General features: G+C 42.2%; 4 protein-coding genes across 9 annotated transcripts in view; 1 reads left to right on the forward strand and 3 right to left on the reverse strand.

The window, feature by feature from the left end:
• The window catches only part of LOC130174647 (uncharacterized), a 6,982-nt gene extending 3,926 nt beyond the window's left edge, over positions 1 to 3,056 (reverse strand). For 3 of the 5 annotated variants that reach the window (XM_056384698.1, XM_056384699.1, XM_056384695.1), the window contains exons 1-3: positions 2,864 to 2,951; positions 1,785 to 2,006; positions 338 to 892 (exon numbers count right to left, since the gene is read on the reverse strand). The gene's annotated coding sequence lies outside the window, so the exon portion shown is untranslated. Of the gene's footprint in view, positions 1 to 337; positions 893 to 1,028; positions 1,739 to 1,784; positions 2,007 to 2,863 lie in introns of those variants that run through there. The other 2 variants (XM_056384696.1, XM_056384697.1) reach the window with 2 other exon arrangements.
• A 2,696-nt stretch (positions 3,057 to 5,752) lies between these two features.
• On the reverse strand, positions 5,753 to 9,612 carry gata1b (GATA binding protein 1b). Of its 2 annotated transcripts, XM_056383875.1 has the most exons (5): positions 8,701 to 9,612; positions 7,312 to 7,618; positions 7,090 to 7,229; positions 6,856 to 6,981; positions 5,753 to 6,751 (listed from the first exon to the last, which is right to left on the reverse strand). In XM_056383875.1, exons 1-5 carry the CDS (start codon positions 8,737 to 8,739, stop codon positions 6,539 to 6,541), a joined length of 825 nt encoding a protein of 274 aa, XP_056239850.1. In that variant the 5' UTR covers positions 8,740 to 9,612; the 3' UTR covers positions 5,753 to 6,538. The 2 variants fall into 2 exon arrangements, with proteins under 2 accessions (XP_056239850.1, XP_056239849.1); XM_056383874.1 differs by lacking the exon at positions 8,701 to 9,612 and having other exon boundaries at positions 7,312 to 7,781.
• A 114-nt stretch (positions 9,613 to 9,726) lies between these two features.
• Positions 9,727 to 14,566, reverse strand: cdk20 (cyclin dependent kinase 20). The gene is made up of 8 exons (XM_056383873.1): positions 13,643 to 14,566; positions 13,366 to 13,479; positions 13,099 to 13,287; positions 12,869 to 12,990; positions 12,420 to 12,482; positions 11,545 to 11,668; positions 10,854 to 11,009; positions 9,727 to 10,074 (listed from the first exon to the last, which is right to left on the reverse strand). Exons 1-8 carry the CDS (start codon positions 13,715 to 13,717, stop codon positions 9,883 to 9,885), a joined length of 1,035 nt encoding a protein of 344 aa, XP_056239848.1. The 5' UTR covers positions 13,718 to 14,566; the 3' UTR covers positions 9,727 to 9,882.
• Positions 14,567 to 15,467: 901 nt separating this feature from the next.
• On the forward strand, positions 15,468 to 19,679 carry uxt (ubiquitously-expressed, prefoldin-like chaperone). The gene is made up of 6 exons (XM_056383893.1): positions 15,468 to 15,748; positions 16,942 to 17,023; positions 17,223 to 17,290; positions 17,895 to 18,002; positions 18,294 to 18,357; positions 18,703 to 19,679. Exons 1-6 carry the CDS (start codon positions 15,651 to 15,653, stop codon positions 18,763 to 18,765), a joined length of 483 nt encoding a protein of 160 aa, XP_056239868.1. The 5' UTR covers positions 15,468 to 15,650; the 3' UTR covers positions 18,766 to 19,679.
• The last annotated feature ends 192 nt before the right edge of the window (positions 19,680 to 19,871 follow it).

The raw sequence follows: 19,871 nt of genomic DNA on the forward strand, positions 1-19,871 counted from the left end.
GCAGAGAGTAGTGATCAGTATCATCACAGAGACAGACAGGCACCTGCCAAAGTCCTCAAAACTAGCTCTGTGCTAGTTCCTGCTACAGTAATTGTCTCCAGGACACACCCACGCACACGCACCCACGCACACACACACACACACACACACACACACACACACAGCGGATGATGAAGTGATCAGTAGCTTCATATGACAGCGTACAGATAGAGCTGCTAACAGGCAGCAACACAACATGGACCCTTGCTCTTTGTGAAACAACTTTCCGTATAATCCAGATTGTGACACACACACACACACACACACACACACACACACACACTCACAGGACACCCACCTCCTCCTCTTCTGTGGTGACTTTCTCACCCCTCTGTCTCCTCCACTGATGACACTGGGGTTTAGTTGCTGTGGTTGCTGTAGTTGCCGGGACTCCCACACAGCCTCAGCCTCAGCAGTTCAGACCCTCTCATCCTGCCCCGGGGTCTCCTTAGCCTGTTAGCAGGGACAGGGTTCATTTGAAACTCCACCTGTTTCACGAATCTCCTCAATCTGCCGGCGCTGCTGCTGTCATCATCCAGCTCCAACGGCTCCATCCAATCCGAGTCTGGCTCTGGGTCACTTGACCTCACCCCCTCTCCCTCCCCCTCCTCTTGTTTCAGCTTCATCATGTCCAGTCTCACAATCACACACTTCTTTATTTCAGGGAACAGCTCCCTCCATCTCTCCTCCTCCTTCTTCTTCACTCCCTTCTCGTCCTCCATCCTGCTGGTTTCCACAGTAACCACTCTACTGTTGCTAACATCCCTCCTTTTTGGAGTTTCCTGTGGTTCACAATTTGGTTGGAGTTCCTTCTCCTCTACCTCAGGATGTCCAAACTGATGCTGGGTCAGAGCTGTTGTAGCAATAAAAATAAAAGCCACAGAGGGTCAGACAGAGAGGATGTTCTCCATCATCTCCACTGTCAAAGACAAACAACTAAAGATACAACACAACAAATCACATGTACAACACTATGAGCATCCACACACCTCTCCTAATCAAGGCTGGATCTCCAATCAAAGTGGACAACTGCCCAGGGACCCCAAACCCCCCAGGGCCCAAACAGCTTCAGGTTTACTCCACATAATTTCTGTCTACATCATTTGATTAATTGCTAATTTGTTGTTTAAAAGTAACTTAAAGAGAAAAAAGTGATGAACCCGCGTCCCAGCCAGGTTCATCACTTTTTCTTTTGTAAGTTATTTTATTTGCATTAATTCAAATAGCGAGAATGAAAGAGACAGGAGTCAGAGAGAGAGGGTGATATCACGCAAAGTGCCAGAGGTTGGACTCCAACGTGGGCCGCTGCACTTTATTATTGATCACTTTCTATTGTAAACTCTTTTGTCCCTCTCAGGATCCTGTAGGAATGATGACTCAGGTTTTCCAGTGATCTGATCTGTGAGTTTGGCTGTTGACAGGTTTTGATCTGATCCTCTGAAGTTAATCTGTGCTGGAACAGGTTAAGAGTTCAGCATCAGTTACCATGGTGATTTACCCCACTACCTCGATAACCTCAAATCCTGCTTCGTAATACAGGCCTCTGGGAGTACAGTGTCCTTCAGACTGAAAACATTAGAGGACGAAAATCAGACCCCTGAGGAACTCCACAGGCCATAAACTGAGCATTAAGGTTTCTGCATCCAATGAAGTTTTAATAACTAATTTAAATATTTACCTGCCTCTTTAGTCCTGATTTTTTGAAGTTAAAATTAACACACACCGCTAGTCAAATTGCACCTCACCCATCTCAGAATCAGGATTAGGACCGCCCCCCTCTGCTACCGTGGCTATGATGGTAGGTGCTGCTGTCAGTGGGTGGGGCCTCCAAGTCCATGTTATTCAGACACTAATTGGAGTGTGAAGCTGGTTTACACCACTGAGGTTAATGAAGCTGTTTGGTTATTGAGCCGTCGGCTGATCATCGATTGGTCATCAGACGTGACGTTTCCAACGACCTGCAACAGCTGTAATGAGAAGAAGACGAGTTCAATGTCAGAGAAAATTAAGATCTAATGTCTGTCTTTGTCTGTGTTTTGAAATCATACACCTGCTGACCTCAAACAACAGCTCTCATTAACCTGCAGGTATCCATAGCAACAGGACTGATACTAGAGTTAACTGAGTGGTGAAACTAACCTACCCACTGGGTTAAACTGACAGTTGACCAGTTCATTCACAAGGATGTTACTGCTTCATAACTGAGAGCACCTGGTGATTCTCACTGTTGCCTTATGATGAAGGTTGAGATGTGAAAGAAGTCTGACTTCAGTGATGTAGTGTTGTGTTCACTGACAACTGTTTTATCATCCTCGTCATCTTCATCATCTTCCTGTGCCACAGTCAGAAAAATGTCTTTCAGAACGTAAACACTGTTTACATGTTTATTCTCCTATGAATCACACAGACTCTCACACAACCTGTCCATCATTTCTGAATGGTCTCAGTTATTATCTATTCCTCGAGTGTTCAGTTGAGCCTGTTCATCACAGGTGTGGCCCAGAGGACAGGTACGCACCTGGTGAAGAAGCTTCAAGTCACGACCACAGTGAAAAATCTGTCCAGCAAACTGGGGTCAACTTTACAAACTAGAGACCCTGCCAGGGCAAAGCATGCTGGGATGTGTAGTCAACAGCAGAGTAGTTTAATCGACTTCAGAGAGACCAACAGGATGGACTGAACCGGACTACATCAAAACACAACATATACCCTTAACTAACGCACACACACACACACACACACACACACACACACACACACACACACACACACACAGGAGTCTTCCTCCACACTCCGGAGCTGCTGTCCAGATGTCTGTCCTCACCTGTCTGTCCTCACCTGTCTGTCCCTTTGCACGCTTCTTTTAATGGTTTAACAGTTTAGCAGTTTTTCTGTCTCACCCGCTCCGCGAGCTCCTCCGCTGCTCCGCCTCCGTGCTACTGCTACCTTCACTGACCGCATCAAGCGTCAGAAAATACACTAAAACACACAAAAACGAGACAGGAAAATTTGATTTTTTATTTTTGTATATAATTTAGAGATTAGTTTTTGATATATAAACACAAAAGAAACAACATTAAACCATAACAACAGGTTACAAGCTCAGTTCTGATGAAAAGTGAAGTGTGCTACAAATTATATATAATATATTAATATATATTATATATTATATAATACATGGAAAATTAAAATATAAAATACTCATTAATACTAGTTAGAGAAAATCTGAGGGCGCTCCTAATCCAGGATTCCCATGTCACCCTGGATGTCACGTTGCTGGATTCTCTCCACATCCAGGACATATCGAGACACAGAGGCGCCACCTCAGCTGCGTTAAGGACCCAGCAGGTGTGCAGCTGTACACAGAGAGTGGTCAGCCTGCCGGTTTCACCCTTAACCAGTTCATCACAGGTACATGCGTGTGTCTCATAGCTTGTGGTTAAGTATACTGTGTGTTATCATTTCATGAAAACATAAAATTCAAGGCAAAATGTGCCAATATAAGGGTGGAGACTGATTGAGTTGTACTGACAGTGATGAGTCAGCAGAGGGCGCTCTGACTTCTTTATCAGTTTTATTATTTTCACAATTTAACACTTTAATGTCAGTCTCAGTTCTTCTCACACACAAACCTGCCCCAGAGCCAGACCACCAGGATCCACTCTGGGACCAGAACACACACACACACACACACACACACACACACACACACACACACACACACACGCGCGCACACACACAGTGGATGATAAAGTGATCAGTAGGCTTCATATGACAGCATACAGATAGAGCTGCTAACAGGCAGCATCACAACATGGACCCTTGGTCTTTGTGAAACAGCTTTCTGTATAAACCAGATTGTGACAGTGATGAGTCAGACATGTCACTGTGATTGACTGGGCTTTGTTCTGCTCAGTCAGCGCAGTAATGGATTCACCACAAATGAATCCATGAAGACCTGATCCTGATGACTCCATAACCTTTGATCAGTAGCTACACTCACGACAAACAACACATCTTCAGCTGTGCAGCAGGTCAGACTGAGAGCAGATACACCGTCAGGACGTTGTTGGTTCTGTCCAGAGGTGGATCATTGAATGGATTGAACAGGTGTGAGCCCAAGGGCCCAAGAGGTCAGAGGACCACTGGGCGGAGCCTCTATTGAAAGTGTTCTTGTTGTAAAGATAAAAACCACACAGAGATGCGGTCCCGGGATCTGTAGTCTGTGTCTGGAGTCTCTGTCAGTCTGGGGGTCTTGCTCCACAGTGGAAGGAGTGATGGGCTGTTGGAGGTCTGTGTCCAGGGGTCCGTTGCCTCATAATCCCTCCACAGCTCTGTGCAACACTGTCTGGGGTCTGGACTGTGATCCATATGACGAAAGAAAAACCACCAGAATCCAGAGTCTGTGTTTAGGTTGTGGTCTGATTTGTTCAACGTCTCTCAACCTTGAACCAACCGTTTGCTCTGTGTATGTGTGTGTGTGTGTATGTGTGTGTGTGTGTGTGTGTGTGTGTGTGCGTGTGTGCGTGTGTGCGTGTGTGTGTGTGTGTGTTGTCAGCACTAACGACTGAACGGATGCCCTTGTGTGTATGTATATTTGTGTGTGTATTGTGGTTGCTAATCTCCTGGTGTCATGCATCAGCCATTCTTTGCCATCACCGACAGAAAGGGAGAAAGAGAGAGAGAGAGAGAGAGAGAGACAGTGGTAGAGAGAGGTAGGGAGTCTCTGGCCGGCCTCAGACCACTAACCGTCCCCTCTTCATCTCCCTTTTCCTCTCTTGGCCTTTTTTTCTGGGTCCGGAAAACCAGAAGCCTCCTGCGTTGCACAACATCGGCCTCCAGCAGGCAGCCTGAGGGGCTCTGAGGTGGGGGGGGTTAGAATCAGACCAGTGATACCAACATGCTGCCTTCACTGTCACACATGATGCTCGTTCACAGCCTGAGGCCTCTGTTACAACTGCTCTGTCTGTGTGTGTGTGTTGTGTCTGTGTGTGTGTGTTGTGTATGTGTGTATACGTGTGTGTGTATGTGTGTGTGTGTGTGTGTGTGTGCAGCTCCTCAGCCTCTTTTAGCTCCTGGTTTTGGTTTTCCAGCTCACTTCCTGTTTGCTTCAGTCATTTATTCTGCTTCAGCAAATCACTGATCTCAGCTTTTATACAGATGAGTGTGAGCTGTGTTTAAAGATGTTTGTCAATGTGCACATGAAACCCCCTTTCCCTCTCCCTCCCCCAGCTACTGGAGTTCCTCCCTCCTCACAGTTCTCAGGGCTGTATTCAGGTTCGGTGATATTGTTATGTCTCCATTCTGTGAGAGAGCTGCAGTCAGAGAACAGAGAAATGAAGGAGACGTCACATCTTTAATATTCTCAGTATGAATCTATCTCACACAGCTCTTTATTGACTGACTGACAGTGAGAGCAGTGACACCTTGTCTCTTTTGCACATCTGGTTTTAATCTCTCATGTTATTTTTTTTATCTTGTCTCTGATCATGTGTCAGTTTCAGTTTAATCACTATAATAATCATCAAATTCAGAAATCTCAGTTTTCAGGTGTTGGTTCAGATTCAGTGTTGTGGCCTTTGTCAAGTCAAGCTGCTCATGTTTTTTATAAAGTCTAAATGCCACTAAAACACTAACAGTCATCTATAATATTATGTGTGTGTCCAGATTTAAAGAACTTGTCTGCACAAGTTTCAAGCTTCTTTAGCAACTTTTTATTCAAACCTGGTAAATACACACAGACAGATCAAGAAATGATTCACAGACACAGTTATCCCCCCCCCAAAAAAATGTGTCATTTACATTTACAGGTTTTCATTTACACACACACACACACACACACACACACACACACACACACAACACACACACACACACACACACACACACACACACACTGAGTCACTATTTTCACTATTTATTGTATCTCATCCACAGTCAAATGACTCTGATCAGTTTCACCTTAGGGTCCAATAGAGCACAGGTTTAGCCTAGCTTAGCACAAAGACTGGAAACAGATATGTATATTTACAGGTCTTCCAGAAAAATCACAACAAAAAAAACAAAACAGGGATAATGCCTCAGTGTGAAGGAGAGAGAGAGGGAGAATAAAGAAGTGCAGAACAGAGGGAAAGTCCAATAAAAGAAGCAGAGCACATTTCCCAGCATGCATCAGAAAGACATTGGACTCTAACGACAACTGGATTTTGGTTACTATACTTCACGACTAGAATGTAATTATTTTACATGTATATGAATGCAGTGTGAAGGACACAGGTCACAGGTTAATTAGAAATAAACAAACTCTGCACAAGTAACAAGTCAAAACACTTTTACACACAAAAACAAACTTTCTTCAACAGTAACAACAGATGGAGCCTGTGTTAAGTAAACTGGAACTACTTCGCAAAGGTGTATTCATCCACCCAATGCCTCTGTGCTACAGCTCCTCAGATCTATAATTCTGTGAGCAGCAAGAAAATAGTTCCATAGCTGATGTTCAGCAGAGCTGCAGAGAGGAGGAGGAGGAGGTGCACAGGTCACAGGGCAGCAGCTGTGTGAAGGACTGAAAGGTGACCTCCTCAGTGGGAGGGGCCAGCCTTGACTGCTTTTTCTCTGATTTGTCGCTTCTCCTGCTCATCTTGTTCTTACTGGTCACTTTACGGTTTCTGGTTTGGATTCCATCTTTCTTCATCGTCAGTGGCCTGTTGACCTGAAACACAACAACAGTACTCTGTGTACTCTGTAATAAAGTCATAGTACCTGATGTAATACCTGGTGTAGTGTGTAGTACAGTTGTAGTACAGTTTGCAGTACCTGGTGTAGTTTGTAGTACAGGCCACAGGCGTTGCAGACTGGTTCTCCTGCACTGTTTCGCCTCCACAGTGTTGTTGTTACTGTGTCACAGTTCACACATTGAGTCCCTTTTCTCTGAGTCACCGTCTGAGAACCCAAACCGGGGGAAACTGTTAGCCTAGCTTAGCGCAAAGACTGGAAGCAGGGGGAAACTGTTAGCCTAGCTTAGCAAAAACACTGGTGTATGTATCTTACAGTTTTCCGCTTTGGTCTCAGCAGTGGTTTGTTGCTGGTCTTCTGTTGGAGGCTGCAGGTGTGACACAAGTGACGACCGACAGCGTCTCTCCTCCATAGGGGGGCATTGCTTGTCCCACAGCTCACACACTCACGCTGCTCTGAAAACACACACCAACAACAACATGAAACATCCTCTGACCAAGAGCACACAGGTGCAGCTCAGACAGGTACATATCTCACCTGGCAGACCATCCGGCCCCCATGACAGCTTGCTGGGTAACATCCAATCACCAGAAGGGTTGGAGGAGGGGGAGGGATAAAAGTTGCCATAGTAACTATTCCATCCAGGTGTTGAGGAGAGGAGGCAGGTGGGGGGCGTGGTCATAGCAGGATCACCATATGACGAGGAAGGAGGAGGCGTGATGTAAGCAGAGCTCAGTGATTGAGTTGAGTCGTCCAACCAGTGACAAGGACTCATGACATGGTGACTGGCATCATAAGACATGATTGGTGATTGGAGGAGGGTGTGTGAAGGGGTCGGGTTAACCTGCAAAGGAGAATAGTGAATATCTATTTGTGTTTCATGAGACCTGAGAGAGTCCTGGCTCATGGACTGGATGGACGTCAGACAGGTGAGCTGCTGCAAGACCAGGAAGAGCTTTAATGTCATTATGGACTCTGGCTGATCACCAATATAAGGACCTTATAACAGGTGTAATGGGTTCTCCACTTCTGGTCCTCATCATCACTCGGGTAGCGGCAGAGTTCTGGGTGAGGTGTAACTGGTTTATAGCTTAGTTTAGACCAGCGGCTGGTTTCACAGAGATATTTCAGACTGGTCTGTAGTGTTGGTCCAGTATTCATTTTGCTCATAGATTAGTCCGATGTTTGTCCGACTGTTTCACAACAATAAAGACTGACTCATTTTAAGACAAAAACATTAGACACCTTACCCCAAGACTAACTCAGGCCTAAGACCAATGTTACCATGGTAACAATCAATGACACCTGCGCTGAGCAGTAGCACCCAACAACAAGAAACAGGAAAACATGGCTCACAATTTGTGGTTTGCTAGCATTGTTTGAAGAAGGGAAAGAGTATTTAGAGTCCACAGAGATTTTTTTACAAATCAAATTTTTCTTTTTATTGTTTCACTCTTAAAGTGAAACATCCTTGTAACTGTTAGATTCTTCAGGTGGGATAAATGGAGCTGGGTGGTTGGATGCGATTCCCGGTAAGCCATTTTTTTATTTAGAAAAAAGTCTCAATTTACCCAGAATTCATTGTAACACAGACCCACTTAAGATAGTCAAAATTAAAGTGCTTTGTGCAATGGATGAATTTAGGATGAATTATTTGTCTTTGTGAACCCGGCCCCAGGTGGGAGAGTGGTACTGAAGTATGATATGGATATAACAGTTTTTCTCTGAATCGTAGAAGCAGGTCAACTAGAACCTCAGTCACTAAAGTCAGAGACCTTCACAGACCAGAAACCTAAAGTGTGTTGGTTCCTGACCTGGAGCAGATATTTAGTTCAGCTGGATGAAACATGTGAAAATCTGTACCAAAGCACCACAGTGTCACTGTGACAGAGGCAGAAGTGAGTGAACATGATGAGTGAGTCTGACCTCTGTGTTGAAGCCTGATGTTTCAGATCGAGTCGTCATATCAGCAAACAATCAGCTGGGAACAGTCTGATGTCACTGTGTCAGAGGAGGGAAAAGAAAACAGGAGTGAGATCTCATCTAATCACACAGGATCTCTGTTAGCGAAAAAATGAATAAAACACAATTAGGTAGTTAAAGAAAGAGAGAGGCTGTAAAGGTAAATCAGTTTTAAATCTCTTCTGAACATTAACAGAAAAACGTTTTCAAACTAAATCAGCTGTTTGTTCCATTTTCTGTGAGCTGAGAACAATGATTAACCCGCAGTGATGTTGATGATAATGATACTCACAGAGGAAGAAGAGTTGCTCAGTCAGCTCGGTCTGAATGAAGAACAGAGTCTGACTCTTGGTCTGAGGTGACAGAGGAGCAGGAGGAGGAGGAGGAAGTGAGGGTGGTGACAGACTTTGGGCTGGTTCCCTCAGTGTTTGACAAGTGAAACTATATCAACTGAATTTTTTATTGTATTGATTATTTGATAAAAATTTGACATGAGTCTGGATTTTTTGGTTCTTTGAAACTGTTTCAAAATGGTAACCAGTGAGGAGAGAGACCAGTACAGAGGAGATGTGGCCATGTGATAGATAACAGATAATCATGATGATTTTTCAATAACCTGCAGATTCTCATATAAAATCAGATCTGTAACTGTCATTCAGTCTGAACCTTTTTAAAAGCTCCAGTTTCAAAGAACCAGAAGATCCAGACTTCAAATCATCATCAGTCTGATGTGGACACTTCCATGTATGAAGGGCAGGGCCCTGATACTATCACTGACACGATGTTTAAATGGTCTGTCAGACTGGTTTCCAGCTCCATCCTGAACCTGAACCTGAGAGGAGTTCAATAACATTCACTTTCCTTATACCATCTGTCACACACTCAGTTTTGGTGACTTCATAATTAAACCTTTCATGTCATATTAAATTATCATCTCAGTTTATTATAATTTCACTGCAGTTCTACTTTTACTGAAAATTGGGAGGTGAGTAAAGAGCAAAAATCCTGCAGTCAACTTTATTTAAAGTTGTGAAACAAACAAGAACAAGAACACGTCAGTGAAACACACGATAAATAAATAAAATCAACAGATAAAAGTGTAGAAGAAGGTGTAGAGAGAGATGATTAGTCAGTTCATCTGTTTGTTCAGAGGCAGGATGCATGTCCCTGCAGCAACGCAGGGTCAACCACACTGTTCTGCAGGGGCAGGTCCACTGAGAAGTCAGTGGGCGGAGCCTGCAGGCGCTGGCGGGGGGGTCGGCCCCCCCTCTGAGGGATGGGCAGTTCTGAGTGGTGAGCAGGGAGGGGAGAGGAGAAGAAGTACGGATGGAGGAGAGCCTGCAGAGAGGATGAGAGACCAGGAGTAACGTCAATCAATTCATCAATCAATATGTCAATCAAATCATCAATCATTTCATCAATCAATATTTAGAAAATTCTAATGGGGATTTTTCACTAATATTATTCATTTCATCTGTCAAATGTAAGGAAACTGTGGAAAATGTCCAACTTTGTAGAGACTCAGTTTAGTGAAAATGACTCTGGAGAAACTGGACCGAGTGTTTTATTGATAAATGATTTGAAAGATTGATTATTGGAATTGTTGTTGAATAATATTCTGTTGATAAATTATAGTCACTCTCGTGAGTTGGTTTCCATCCACCTGGTTTTTATCCACATTTACAGTTTGATCATAAAGAGACTTGAATGGAAAGTAAAAAAAGTGATTCCTGTTGTTTGAGGTGTAAAAGTGTGTGGCCACATTTGGAGGGAAAACATGTTGTTTTTGTTGTGGGAAACAGATTAAAACAGAATCTGAGCAGCAGAGGTGGAGAGATCCTGGCTTTTAGTCTCTAGAATGGGTCGAACTCCAAAAAGACTGGATCCTACACTTCCCATGATGCAATTCAATAATGAACCCCTGTAATATCAGCAGAGACCTCTAAGGTTCCAGAAAGAGTGAACTGGACTGATATGATTCTTTGGTTTCTCGACTCTTTCGTGAATAAAAACACTGATACACTAAAAACAACAAAGAAGAGGGGATCTCAGATCGAACCCTGAGGAACTCCTAACTCTGGATCACACAGACCTGAAGTCCACTTCCTGTTTCCTACCTGTCTGGCTGAGCAGCGCTGTTTGGATGGATACACCAGGAACTTGTAGAGCAGGTCAACAGCCTGAGGGCACGTGTCAGGGACGATCTCCTCCAATGGGATCGCTGGATTCTCCTTAAAGGTGATTTTATTGTAATCTGGGAGCTCCACTATCTCCTGGAGAGAGACAGGGAGAGTCTTTAACACAGTGAGTCTGTTTCATCTCTAACATCTACTTCAATTAGAAAACAAAAAATAATTTCATATTGTTAATTTAAACTGCAGCTTTAAGATCATATGGTTGTGTGGAATCACCTGAATTTTAATTTTGTTTATTTTTCATTGTTATTTTGACTTTTCTACCACATAATATATTTAAAACATCAGGTGGTTGACAGTTTCTGATGGGGTTCAGTTACAGTATTTCCAAGATGCCAGATGATTTTTATTTTCACAGTTTTTCAGCACATAAGGATTTTACCTGGAACAACACTAAAGAAACTAAAGAAATTCAAACAGGTATAATTGAATTAATGAAGTGTGGCTTAGGTTCAAACTATAATCATAACAGAGTCAAAAGAGTCGGAGACAGTAAAGCTTTTGTTCTGGGGTTTGAGTCTTTGAAACATACATTTATTATCAGTGGAATTACACTGTGCAGTGATCACACTTGAAGATATCATAACTGTGTGTGTGTGTGTGTGTGTCGTACAGGCCAGCTCTCTTGTGTTGGTGTACCCAGCACTCTGAGTACGCAGCAGAGCTGTTCAATGTCGTTCTCTCCAGGAAACAGAGGAGACGAGTTCAGCAGCTCCCCGAAGATACAGCCCACCGCCCTGAAACACAAAATTAAACTTTATTCATGACATCAACAATGTGCAGAGGATTCACATTTACAGAGGTCTGATTTATCTTTTGACCCTGAGACTTCCTGTTACAACAGAGACGGAACGTCTCACCTGCTGCTCTTTCCTCTGTAAACCTGCCTGATACTGGACCAGGTTATCACACAGTCAGTACAGCTGTGGCTTTAGACTGCCCCTGCTGCTCAGCTCTGAGCGCTGCACAACATTATCTATTCATTATTTTAAGTAATTATTTAAAGTAGAGCATTCCTCTGGATTTTGGAGTACTGTGCTAGAGTAAATGTAGTCATATTCTCCCATGAATTACAACCACACCACACCACACACACATGGATCTGTCACCAGTTTAACAGGAATAGTGCCTGTTAGAGGTTAGTGTAAATGTGGAGTTAATCTGTGAACCCTGGAGTCAAATAAGGAATCATGTAAAATCAAGATTTCTAAACAGAGTAAAAATAAAAGAGTCTTAATGGTGGTAAAAAAAAAAAAAAGTGGACTACACATGAAAACCTCATGCTACATTATCAGGTAACAATTAAAACATAAAATATATTTATAGGGTCATCGCGTTTAGCTGTAATTTTGAGGAAACAGTCAATTCTGAATTTTAAGTGACCAAAGCCACAGGAAACAATATGAATAGTTTTAGTAGTAGCAGTATGGTAGTAGTAGTAGTGAGTGCTTTCAGTATTAAGATGAGAGGTAGTTGTAGTTTTCTCACCACAAGTCGACTCCCTCATCGTACTTTCTGGCTCCATAGAGCAGCTCAGGAGCTCTGTACCACCTGCACACACATACACACGCACCACACACACACACACACACACACACACACACACACACACACACACACACACACACACACACACACAACAAGGTTTACACTTTGCTCTGTAATTCAGAATATAAAAAGAAAACAACAGTAAACCACAAAAATAACAATATCAAAATAACAATACTGACAAAGGATCTATATGAAGGGATATAACTGAACAGTGAACCTGGCGAGAAAAACAGAAAATCAACAGGTGCTGGTTCACCTCGGACTCTGATGTTGTTTTATTTTGCTGTTTTTGTGGTAATGTCGGGTCTTTGGTTTAGTTTTGGTCCGTGTAGCAGGACGTGTTGTCTGTGTCTGACTGTATAATGATGCAGAGCTCAGTCTGTTACCTGGTGGCCACCTGGTGGCTGTACAGCCTCTCTCCCTGCTCACTGAACAGTCTGGCCAGACCGAAGTCTGCAATCTTCAGATGACCTGAGGAGCTGATGAGGAGGTTTGCTGGCTTCAGGTCCTACACAAACACACACGCACATACGCACACACATGATGATGATGATGTGACTGCAGAGGGTCAGGGTATGTGTGTTAAAGGGAGGAGAGATAGACAGAAGCTTCTCACCCGGTGCATGATGTTGTTGTGATGCAGGAAGGCAACGCCCTTCAGCAGCATCATCATGTAACCTTTGACCTGGGCCGGGGTTAGAGGTCGCTGGGAGTTCCTGATGACCTCAGACAGGTCAGAGAGCATGAAGTCAAACACCAGGACAAAGCCTGTACCGTGAGGGAAAACATCCTTCAGCTTCACTACCTGAGGAAAAAGAGGAGGAGGAGGAGGAATGAGTCTAAAGTTAACCTAACTTCTGACCTTACATCCCCTTGAACTCACATGCTGGTTGTCCTCAATCTCCTGCAGGGCCTTGATCTCCCTCAGAGCCTGGTTCGGGATGCCATCCTCTAGCCTCCTCAGAGCCACTTTCTTCAGAGCCACTGTCTCTCCTGTCTGACAGACAATGATCAATACAGCATAATCAATACATCCATCATTGATAAAACAACACAATTAAACATGTGCACAAATTAATGATCTGCAAATTGATTAATTGACTCATCTGTTATTTCTGAACATAAATAATAGATAGTTGTTGTTGTTGTTGGGCAGTTACCTCGATGTGTTTGGCTTTGAAGACGATGCCGTGGGCTCCTTCTCCAATCCGACCCAGAATACTGTACTGCTCCATGTCTCACTGGATACAGGTCTGAGAGTGAACCAGTCCTGACTGAGTTGGGTCCCCAAAAACTGTCGAGCACTGAAAGTTTGTTCAGATCTATAGTCTTGTTGAGACTGTTTCCTTATCTAAACTGAATTGAATTGAGGTAAAGTTCTGCCACAGCTGCTTGTTAAATGTGAATAGTGAGCATCGGTTTGTTTCATGTCCTTCAGGTTGAACTGCAACTGATTTGTTTGTACTATAACATAACTTAATTTAATTTGTCTGGAGTCAGGAGGGCCTACATCGTTTAATTATTCTTGATTCTCAGTTGTTGGTCTACTAAAACTGTGATCTGAAATCCTGACTTTAAAACGGAAGTGGTGTGTTGTAGTTTCCAGTTGAGGAGCAGAAGCCAAAAAGCAGATATACTGAAGCAAAACAGGAACTTCATTCACAAATCTGGTGATTTACTGATTTTTCCCTTATCGGCTCAATAACACATACGGTTATTAATATTAATCCAGATTAATTAATTAAGATCATTGTGTGCTTTGACTCGGTGTACAAGACAACCGCAAATAAACAACCTGTTTCAAAGAAAAATCTTTTTTTGGAAAAGAAAACACCAACAGCTCCTGAACTGAACCAGCTAATGGCTAACGTTACCTTGGTAACCTACTCGCTAAGCTAACACAGCTAAACTCCAGATACAACGACAACTAATGTTCGTCTGCTCTACCCTGCTGCTGACGCGCCACATACACAAACTAAAGAAACGTCTTTCATAACACACACATTTGTTCCCGATTAAAAAAAAAAGTTTTATGTTAAGTAAGCTAGCGATAACCACAGAGCAGTAAGTGGTCTACCATGTTTGTTTACAGTGACGTCACGAAAATAGTCTTGCCGCAGAACCGGAGCGAGTAGAAGAGACTCACCTGTCCGTCACCTGGCGGAGATGTGGGTTAATTTAACACTTTTATCACGGTTAAATGATGACAGAAAACAGTAAGACCTACAGTTATTTATGTTGAACAATAATTTATTGATATTTATAACATTTTTGTCAGGACTCAGCTATTTAACAATAATTCATAGGAATGTAATTATCCATTAACATGAGTTGGACTATGGAGCACAGGCCCAGGGGCCTGGGGGGTCAAGGGAGCCCTTTGTCCAGAGCCTTTGTATGAAGTTACTATTTCTTGTTTGGACATCACAGAGCTCATTTAGAAGACACAACATTATAAAAGATTTGAAATAAACTATACTCTAAGAATAACTGTTACATCTCTACAGTTTATGTAGATAAACCTTTCAGCTGACCATCTGATATTTCATATGGAAACAGCCACCTCAGTCTTTGTGCATTATCCATGTTTACTAAATCTGTGTCTGTTTTTATCTTAATAAACAAAGTATTGCACCAAATAATTCTTATTTTGCACAGTCTGTCAATGGGCCAGTAGTTTAAAAACACCATGATAATAGAAATGATATGAATAGTCTTGATTATTAATGTATTGGCATTTTCCTGTGACTAGATTCAATAAACATGTTTTTTTTTTGTTTTTTGTTTAAATCTTTTGGACCATATAGCTACCAGATATATTTTGATCAAGTGACAAACAAAAATACGATGTATAAAACGCAAACAAAATATAATATCAACTGCTTACACTATTTGTTCTGATATTGCAGAAATCTAAGTAGTTTATATTCTATCTACTCTAATTCTGTGTACTGTTGCTTTTATTTTGAAAACCGGAAGTACAATCTCGGCCACAGCAATTTACTTCCGGCGCAGAGACGTGTGTTTACATGAGGTTTCGGCAAGTTAACCGGACAGTTAGTGGGTCGATACCGAGTCAGAAACGTTAACGTAACACCAGTGAGACAATCAGCGGGCTTCAGCTGCCGGGGTTCATCTTCATTACGGACAGAAGAGGAAACGTTGACGATGTCTCTGCCGGTTGATGCCAATGCTAATGCTAACGTGGAGCAGAAGGTTGTGCAGTATGAAAACTTCATCAATGATGTTCTGAGAAGAGATTTACAGTAAGAAACACACCAGCAGATTACACAGGGGTTGTTACAGTCTAAGTATTACTGTCGGCCGGGACACAGTTGTAGTTCAAAGCTTTTAACTTCGAAAGTCATAAAATATTGTACGTATTGTTGTATATTAGTGTCCCCTGGAAACACTTCTGTTGTGTTGTGAGTATTTGCAGCTCACGTGTTGTCAAACTGATGAAGAAGTTTCCTGAATTTGTTTGCTTTTTGTCTGTTTGAATGTGTTTTCTTAAGCTGCAGTGCGTTGAGCTCTCAGGGCCATCGTACTGATAGTCCACAGGGACGTCAGACCCTGAGTCTGAGTCTCCTCAGCAGACGGGGTTTGCTCTGGTCTTGTATTGTGTCCATTCCCTGGATGTTCACTGTTGTTAGAGGAGTGTTTCCTCCACCAGCTCCATGGATTTCTCTGCATTGATGTGGAGGTGGTTCTGCTGGCACTGGTCCACAAAGGCAAGTCTCTGGACTCCCTGTTGTCACCATCTGTCATCAGGCTGATGACTGTTGAATGGCTGCATAAAAAACATCTGGTTATAAATTCTTAAAATGAACTTCTCCCTCACTGAAAATCCAGACTGAATATGAAATTATTCTTCATTTCTAAAGTGTAACCAGTGACACCAGGTGTAAAGACCCTGCTCTGTGTGTGTTTTGGTAGCATTGTGGTCACATTGTGTAAGAACTTGAAATAGATTTCTTTACCTGTATTTGTTATTAGATGTTTCTGAGGTCAGATCCAGTGGAAATTATTAATGAGATTATTAATTATTATTGATCAGTTTTCTTCTGAAACCATGTTGGATATTTCTCTTATTGTCTTCTGGTTTTCTCAGGCCAGTATCAGCTGATCAGAGGAACTGGAGGAAACAGCAGCTCACACTATCGCAGACTGTTTACCCTGTTGTTCTACATATGAAACCTGATATCACAAACTGTGTTTGTGTAAAAGTGACCATGAATGAAGCTTTTGTTAGTTCTCCAGTAGCTGATAATGGACTCCAGAGCAGTGGTGATGTGAGAAACCAGGCTCATACTGACACCCTGCTTTTGGAAACACTCATAGAAACATGAGAGTGTTTGTAGTGTCCACACCCAAGACGAGTGAAGAGACTGAACATGTTGTTTTGTTGTTTTGGGATTTTGGGGAAACTGATCCAGAACACGTGTGTGATGTTTTGCAGGAAGGTGCTGGAGCAGAGAGACTTGGTTTATGAGAAGATCTCTCAGTACCTGCAGCTGAAAAACACCATACAGAGCCTGCAGGTACACACACACCCACACCCACACACACTGAAATGACATGAACCAAGTGTTTCACATGAAACATGTTAAAAACATTCATATAAAATGAGATGGAAAATAAAACCCAAATGGCAAGAGAGAGAAACTTTTCTTTATGTGTGTGCGTGTGTGTGTGTCTGTGTGTGCGTGTCTGTGTGTCTGTGTGTGCGTGTGTGCGCAGGAGTCGGGCTCTCAGCAGCTGAAGACAGATGTAGATCTGGGCTGTAACTTCTACGTCCAGGCTGAAGTGTAAGCTGCTGATATTCTCATCATTCTGATAGACTCCATCAATACTGATCAATTACAAACATAACACTGATCACTGAGACAGAGGGGTCATATCACCATGACGACACACCACCATCCGCCCGTCTCTGTCTCCACCAATTAATTAAAAGAGAAGTGATCACCTACATCAGCAGTTTCAGGTCTTCTGGTCACCTGTTAGAGTCTGGACCCGGACGATTCGGGCCCCGGACCTCTTGGGTTCCTGAGCCTGTGCCCTGTTGGTCGGTTAGAGTCACATGAAGTGACACAGATATAAACCCTCTGTCATCTGTCAGTAAACAGGTTATCTGAATCAGATTATCAGTAATCTGAAGATTTAACATTTTTATTCTTTTCATATTCAACATATTTATCACTTCTTTAACTTGTTTAACTCGTGAACTTTAAGTTTTGTTGTTTCTGTTTCACTGCTGCTCAACCTGCTCTCCTTCTGAAGATCACAAGTTGATTGATTTGACTGATTGACTGATTGATATCATCTTTTTCCTGCTAATATCTGACTGCTTAAGTTTTGTGCTGCTCACATTAGATTGTTTTTGACCCCGCCCTCTCGCCTGTCTGTCAGGGAGGACTCGTCCAGGATCTTCGTGGCGGTCGGTTATGGTTTCTTCGTGGAGATGAATCATGACGAAGCTCTGCGCTTCATCGTGAAGAAGACGAATCAGCTCACAGCGTCAGTTCATCATCTCAATCTGAACTCACAGACATAAAACAGGACAAGAGTTACAGCGTCATTCATTCTTCTTCTGAGGTTTTATATCTGCAGGCAGACTTGTTTGGAAGCTTTAAGAAATTAAAATAAAGTTGTGAGGGTTTGAAAAAATATTATAAAAAGAATAAAGAGATAAAGTCACAGATAAAAACTCCAGAGAGTGTCAGTTTCAGTTGTGTCTTAGCTCAACACTAGCTGTGACCTTTGGTATGACTGATTACATGCTAACCATGCTAACATTGTGTGTTTCAGCTTCACGGAGCAGCTCACCAAAGACTCTGCCAAAATAAAAGCCAACATCCGCATGGTGCTTGAGGTTGGTTTGTTTTGTACAGACAAAACACAATCTTTGATTATTGGTGATTACTGATCATCAATTTCATGTCATTTAGTTATGATTCAGAGCTGTTATTTTCATTACTGATTAATCCACTTTTCACTTTTCAATTAACAAATAATAAGGATAATAATGATTATAATAATGATAATAGTTGAGTTTTGAGTTTTCTTTTTTTTCAGATATTTTATTCATATTTTTCTGACATTTTACAAAGATTGTTTTACTTGCACTAATATTCTTTGAATGTTAAACAAATATTTATAACATAAACGGCAATTTTAGGAGACATCTGATTGGCTGCTCTCTTCTTCTCCTCCTCAGGGCCTGAGGGAGCTGCAGGGACTGACTGACCTCCCAGACAGCAGAGGAAGAGACGTTTTGTAAACTGTTCCACTTGTTGGTCGACTGCAGGACGACCACAGGACAGTTTTAAATACTCAGCCTGGTCACTGCAGGACGACCACAGGACAGTTTTAAACACTCGACCTGGTCACTGCAGCATCAGGGCTCAGCAAGGACGCTTCAGGATCTGGTCTGTAACAGACATGGACTTTCAGCAGAAAGACTAAAGGTCACTGCAGACCTGAAAGGGGGGCTGAAACCAGAAGAACAGAGGCTGTTACAGCAGAACATGCTGCAGCTGTCCACATACTTTTGGACTTGTACTCTGAGCTGTAATTATTAGTTTGTTTCCAGCTTCAATAAAAAGTGAACAGATGTTCAACAGAACTGTGAAATAAGATGCTGACTGTTGAACCAGGAGTAATAAAGTTGTAGTAATGAAAACATGAGCAATCAGAGATGCTCAGTCAACAACACAGAGCGTGTTGCCATGGAAACTGGATGCTAAATAGAGGCAGTGGCGTAAGAAGCTGAGAGATGACTCTTGAAATAGACTCACACACAGAAACGCCTCCTGAGCTCAATTTGGTTCTCAGCTGAATGTTCATGAAGAGAAACATGACTGAGTGAATGAGTGGAGCTGATTCACTGACACAGTTTAAACTGGTCTGAGTCCTGTCAGCAGGTTAGCCCTGTTAACATTTTTCCTCACCTAATTAAATATTAGATATCAACAAATTAATTTCACTGTTAGTAAGCTGATATGGTTCACATATTTTACTAATAATTGTTCAGATTTTTCACGAGTATTTTTTCAAGTATATAGCTAATATTTTATATCTTAACACACAAATATGTTTCTGAGATTTCACTGATTTGTGTTTGGATAATGGTTACAAATATTTTTTCAATACTGTCATAAAGTTTCTAATGCTAATTAAAGATCTATAAATACATTTTAACTGGTCAGAACGACACTGATAATGATTCACAATTATATTATTTGTTTAGGGTAACAAATAAATCCAAACAACTAAAATTATTATAATATGAAATAATATCGTTAAATAGCAGCTGTTTGTAACTTCAAATGTCCTGCAGCCATGGACAGATTATGAGACAATGGGCCCCTGAACAAAGACCTGTAA

This window comes from Seriola aureovittata, chromosome 9 (assembly GCF_021018895.1).
Source record: "Seriola aureovittata isolate HTS-2021-v1 ecotype China chromosome 9, ASM2101889v1, whole genome shotgun sequence".
NCBI lineage: Eukaryota > Metazoa > Chordata > Actinopteri > Carangiformes > Carangidae > Seriola > Seriola aureovittata.

What these genes read in the sequence shown, in the direction of transcription:
- gata1b (XM_056383874.1), bottom strand. Translation starts at nt 7,741, where the DNA reads ATGACATTAAAGCTCTTCCTGGTCTTGCAGCAGCTCACCTGTCTGACG. An exon ending in TGAGACCAAAGCGGAAAACT is followed by an intron (nt 6,982 to 7,089) that starts GTAAGATACATA and finishes TTGGGTTCTCAG; the next exon opens with ACGGTGACTCAGAGAAAAGG. An exon ending in TGTACTACAAACTACACCAG is followed by an intron (nt 6,752 to 6,855) that starts GTACTGCAAACT and finishes GTTGTGTTTCAG; the next exon opens with GTCAACAGGCCACTGACGAT.
- uxt (XM_056383893.1), top strand. Translation starts at nt 15,651, where the DNA reads ATGTCTCTGCCGGTTGATGCCAATGCTAATGCTAACGTGGAGCAGAAG. An exon ending in ACACCATACAGAGCCTGCAG is followed by an intron (nt 17,024 to 17,222) that starts GTACACACACAC and finishes GTGTGTGCGCAG; the next exon opens with GAGTCGGGCTCTCAGCAGCT. An exon ending in ACATCCGCATGGTGCTTGAG is followed by an intron (nt 18,358 to 18,702) that starts GTTGGTTTGTTT and finishes TCTCCTCCTCAG; the next exon opens with GGCCTGAGGGAGCTGCAGGG.
- cdk20 (XM_056383873.1), bottom strand. Translation starts at nt 13,717, where the DNA reads ATGGAGCAGTACAGTATTCTGGGTCGGATTGGAGAAGGAGCCCACGGC. An exon ending in AGATTGAGGACAACCAGCAT is followed by an intron (nt 13,288 to 13,365) that starts GTGAGTTCAAGG and finishes CTTTTTCCTCAG; the next exon opens with GTAGTGAAGCTGAAGGATGT. An exon ending in GATGAGGGAGTCGACTTGTG is followed by an intron (nt 11,669 to 12,419) that starts GTGAGAAAACTA and finishes TTTGTGTTTCAG; the next exon opens with GGCGGTGGGCTGTATCTTCG.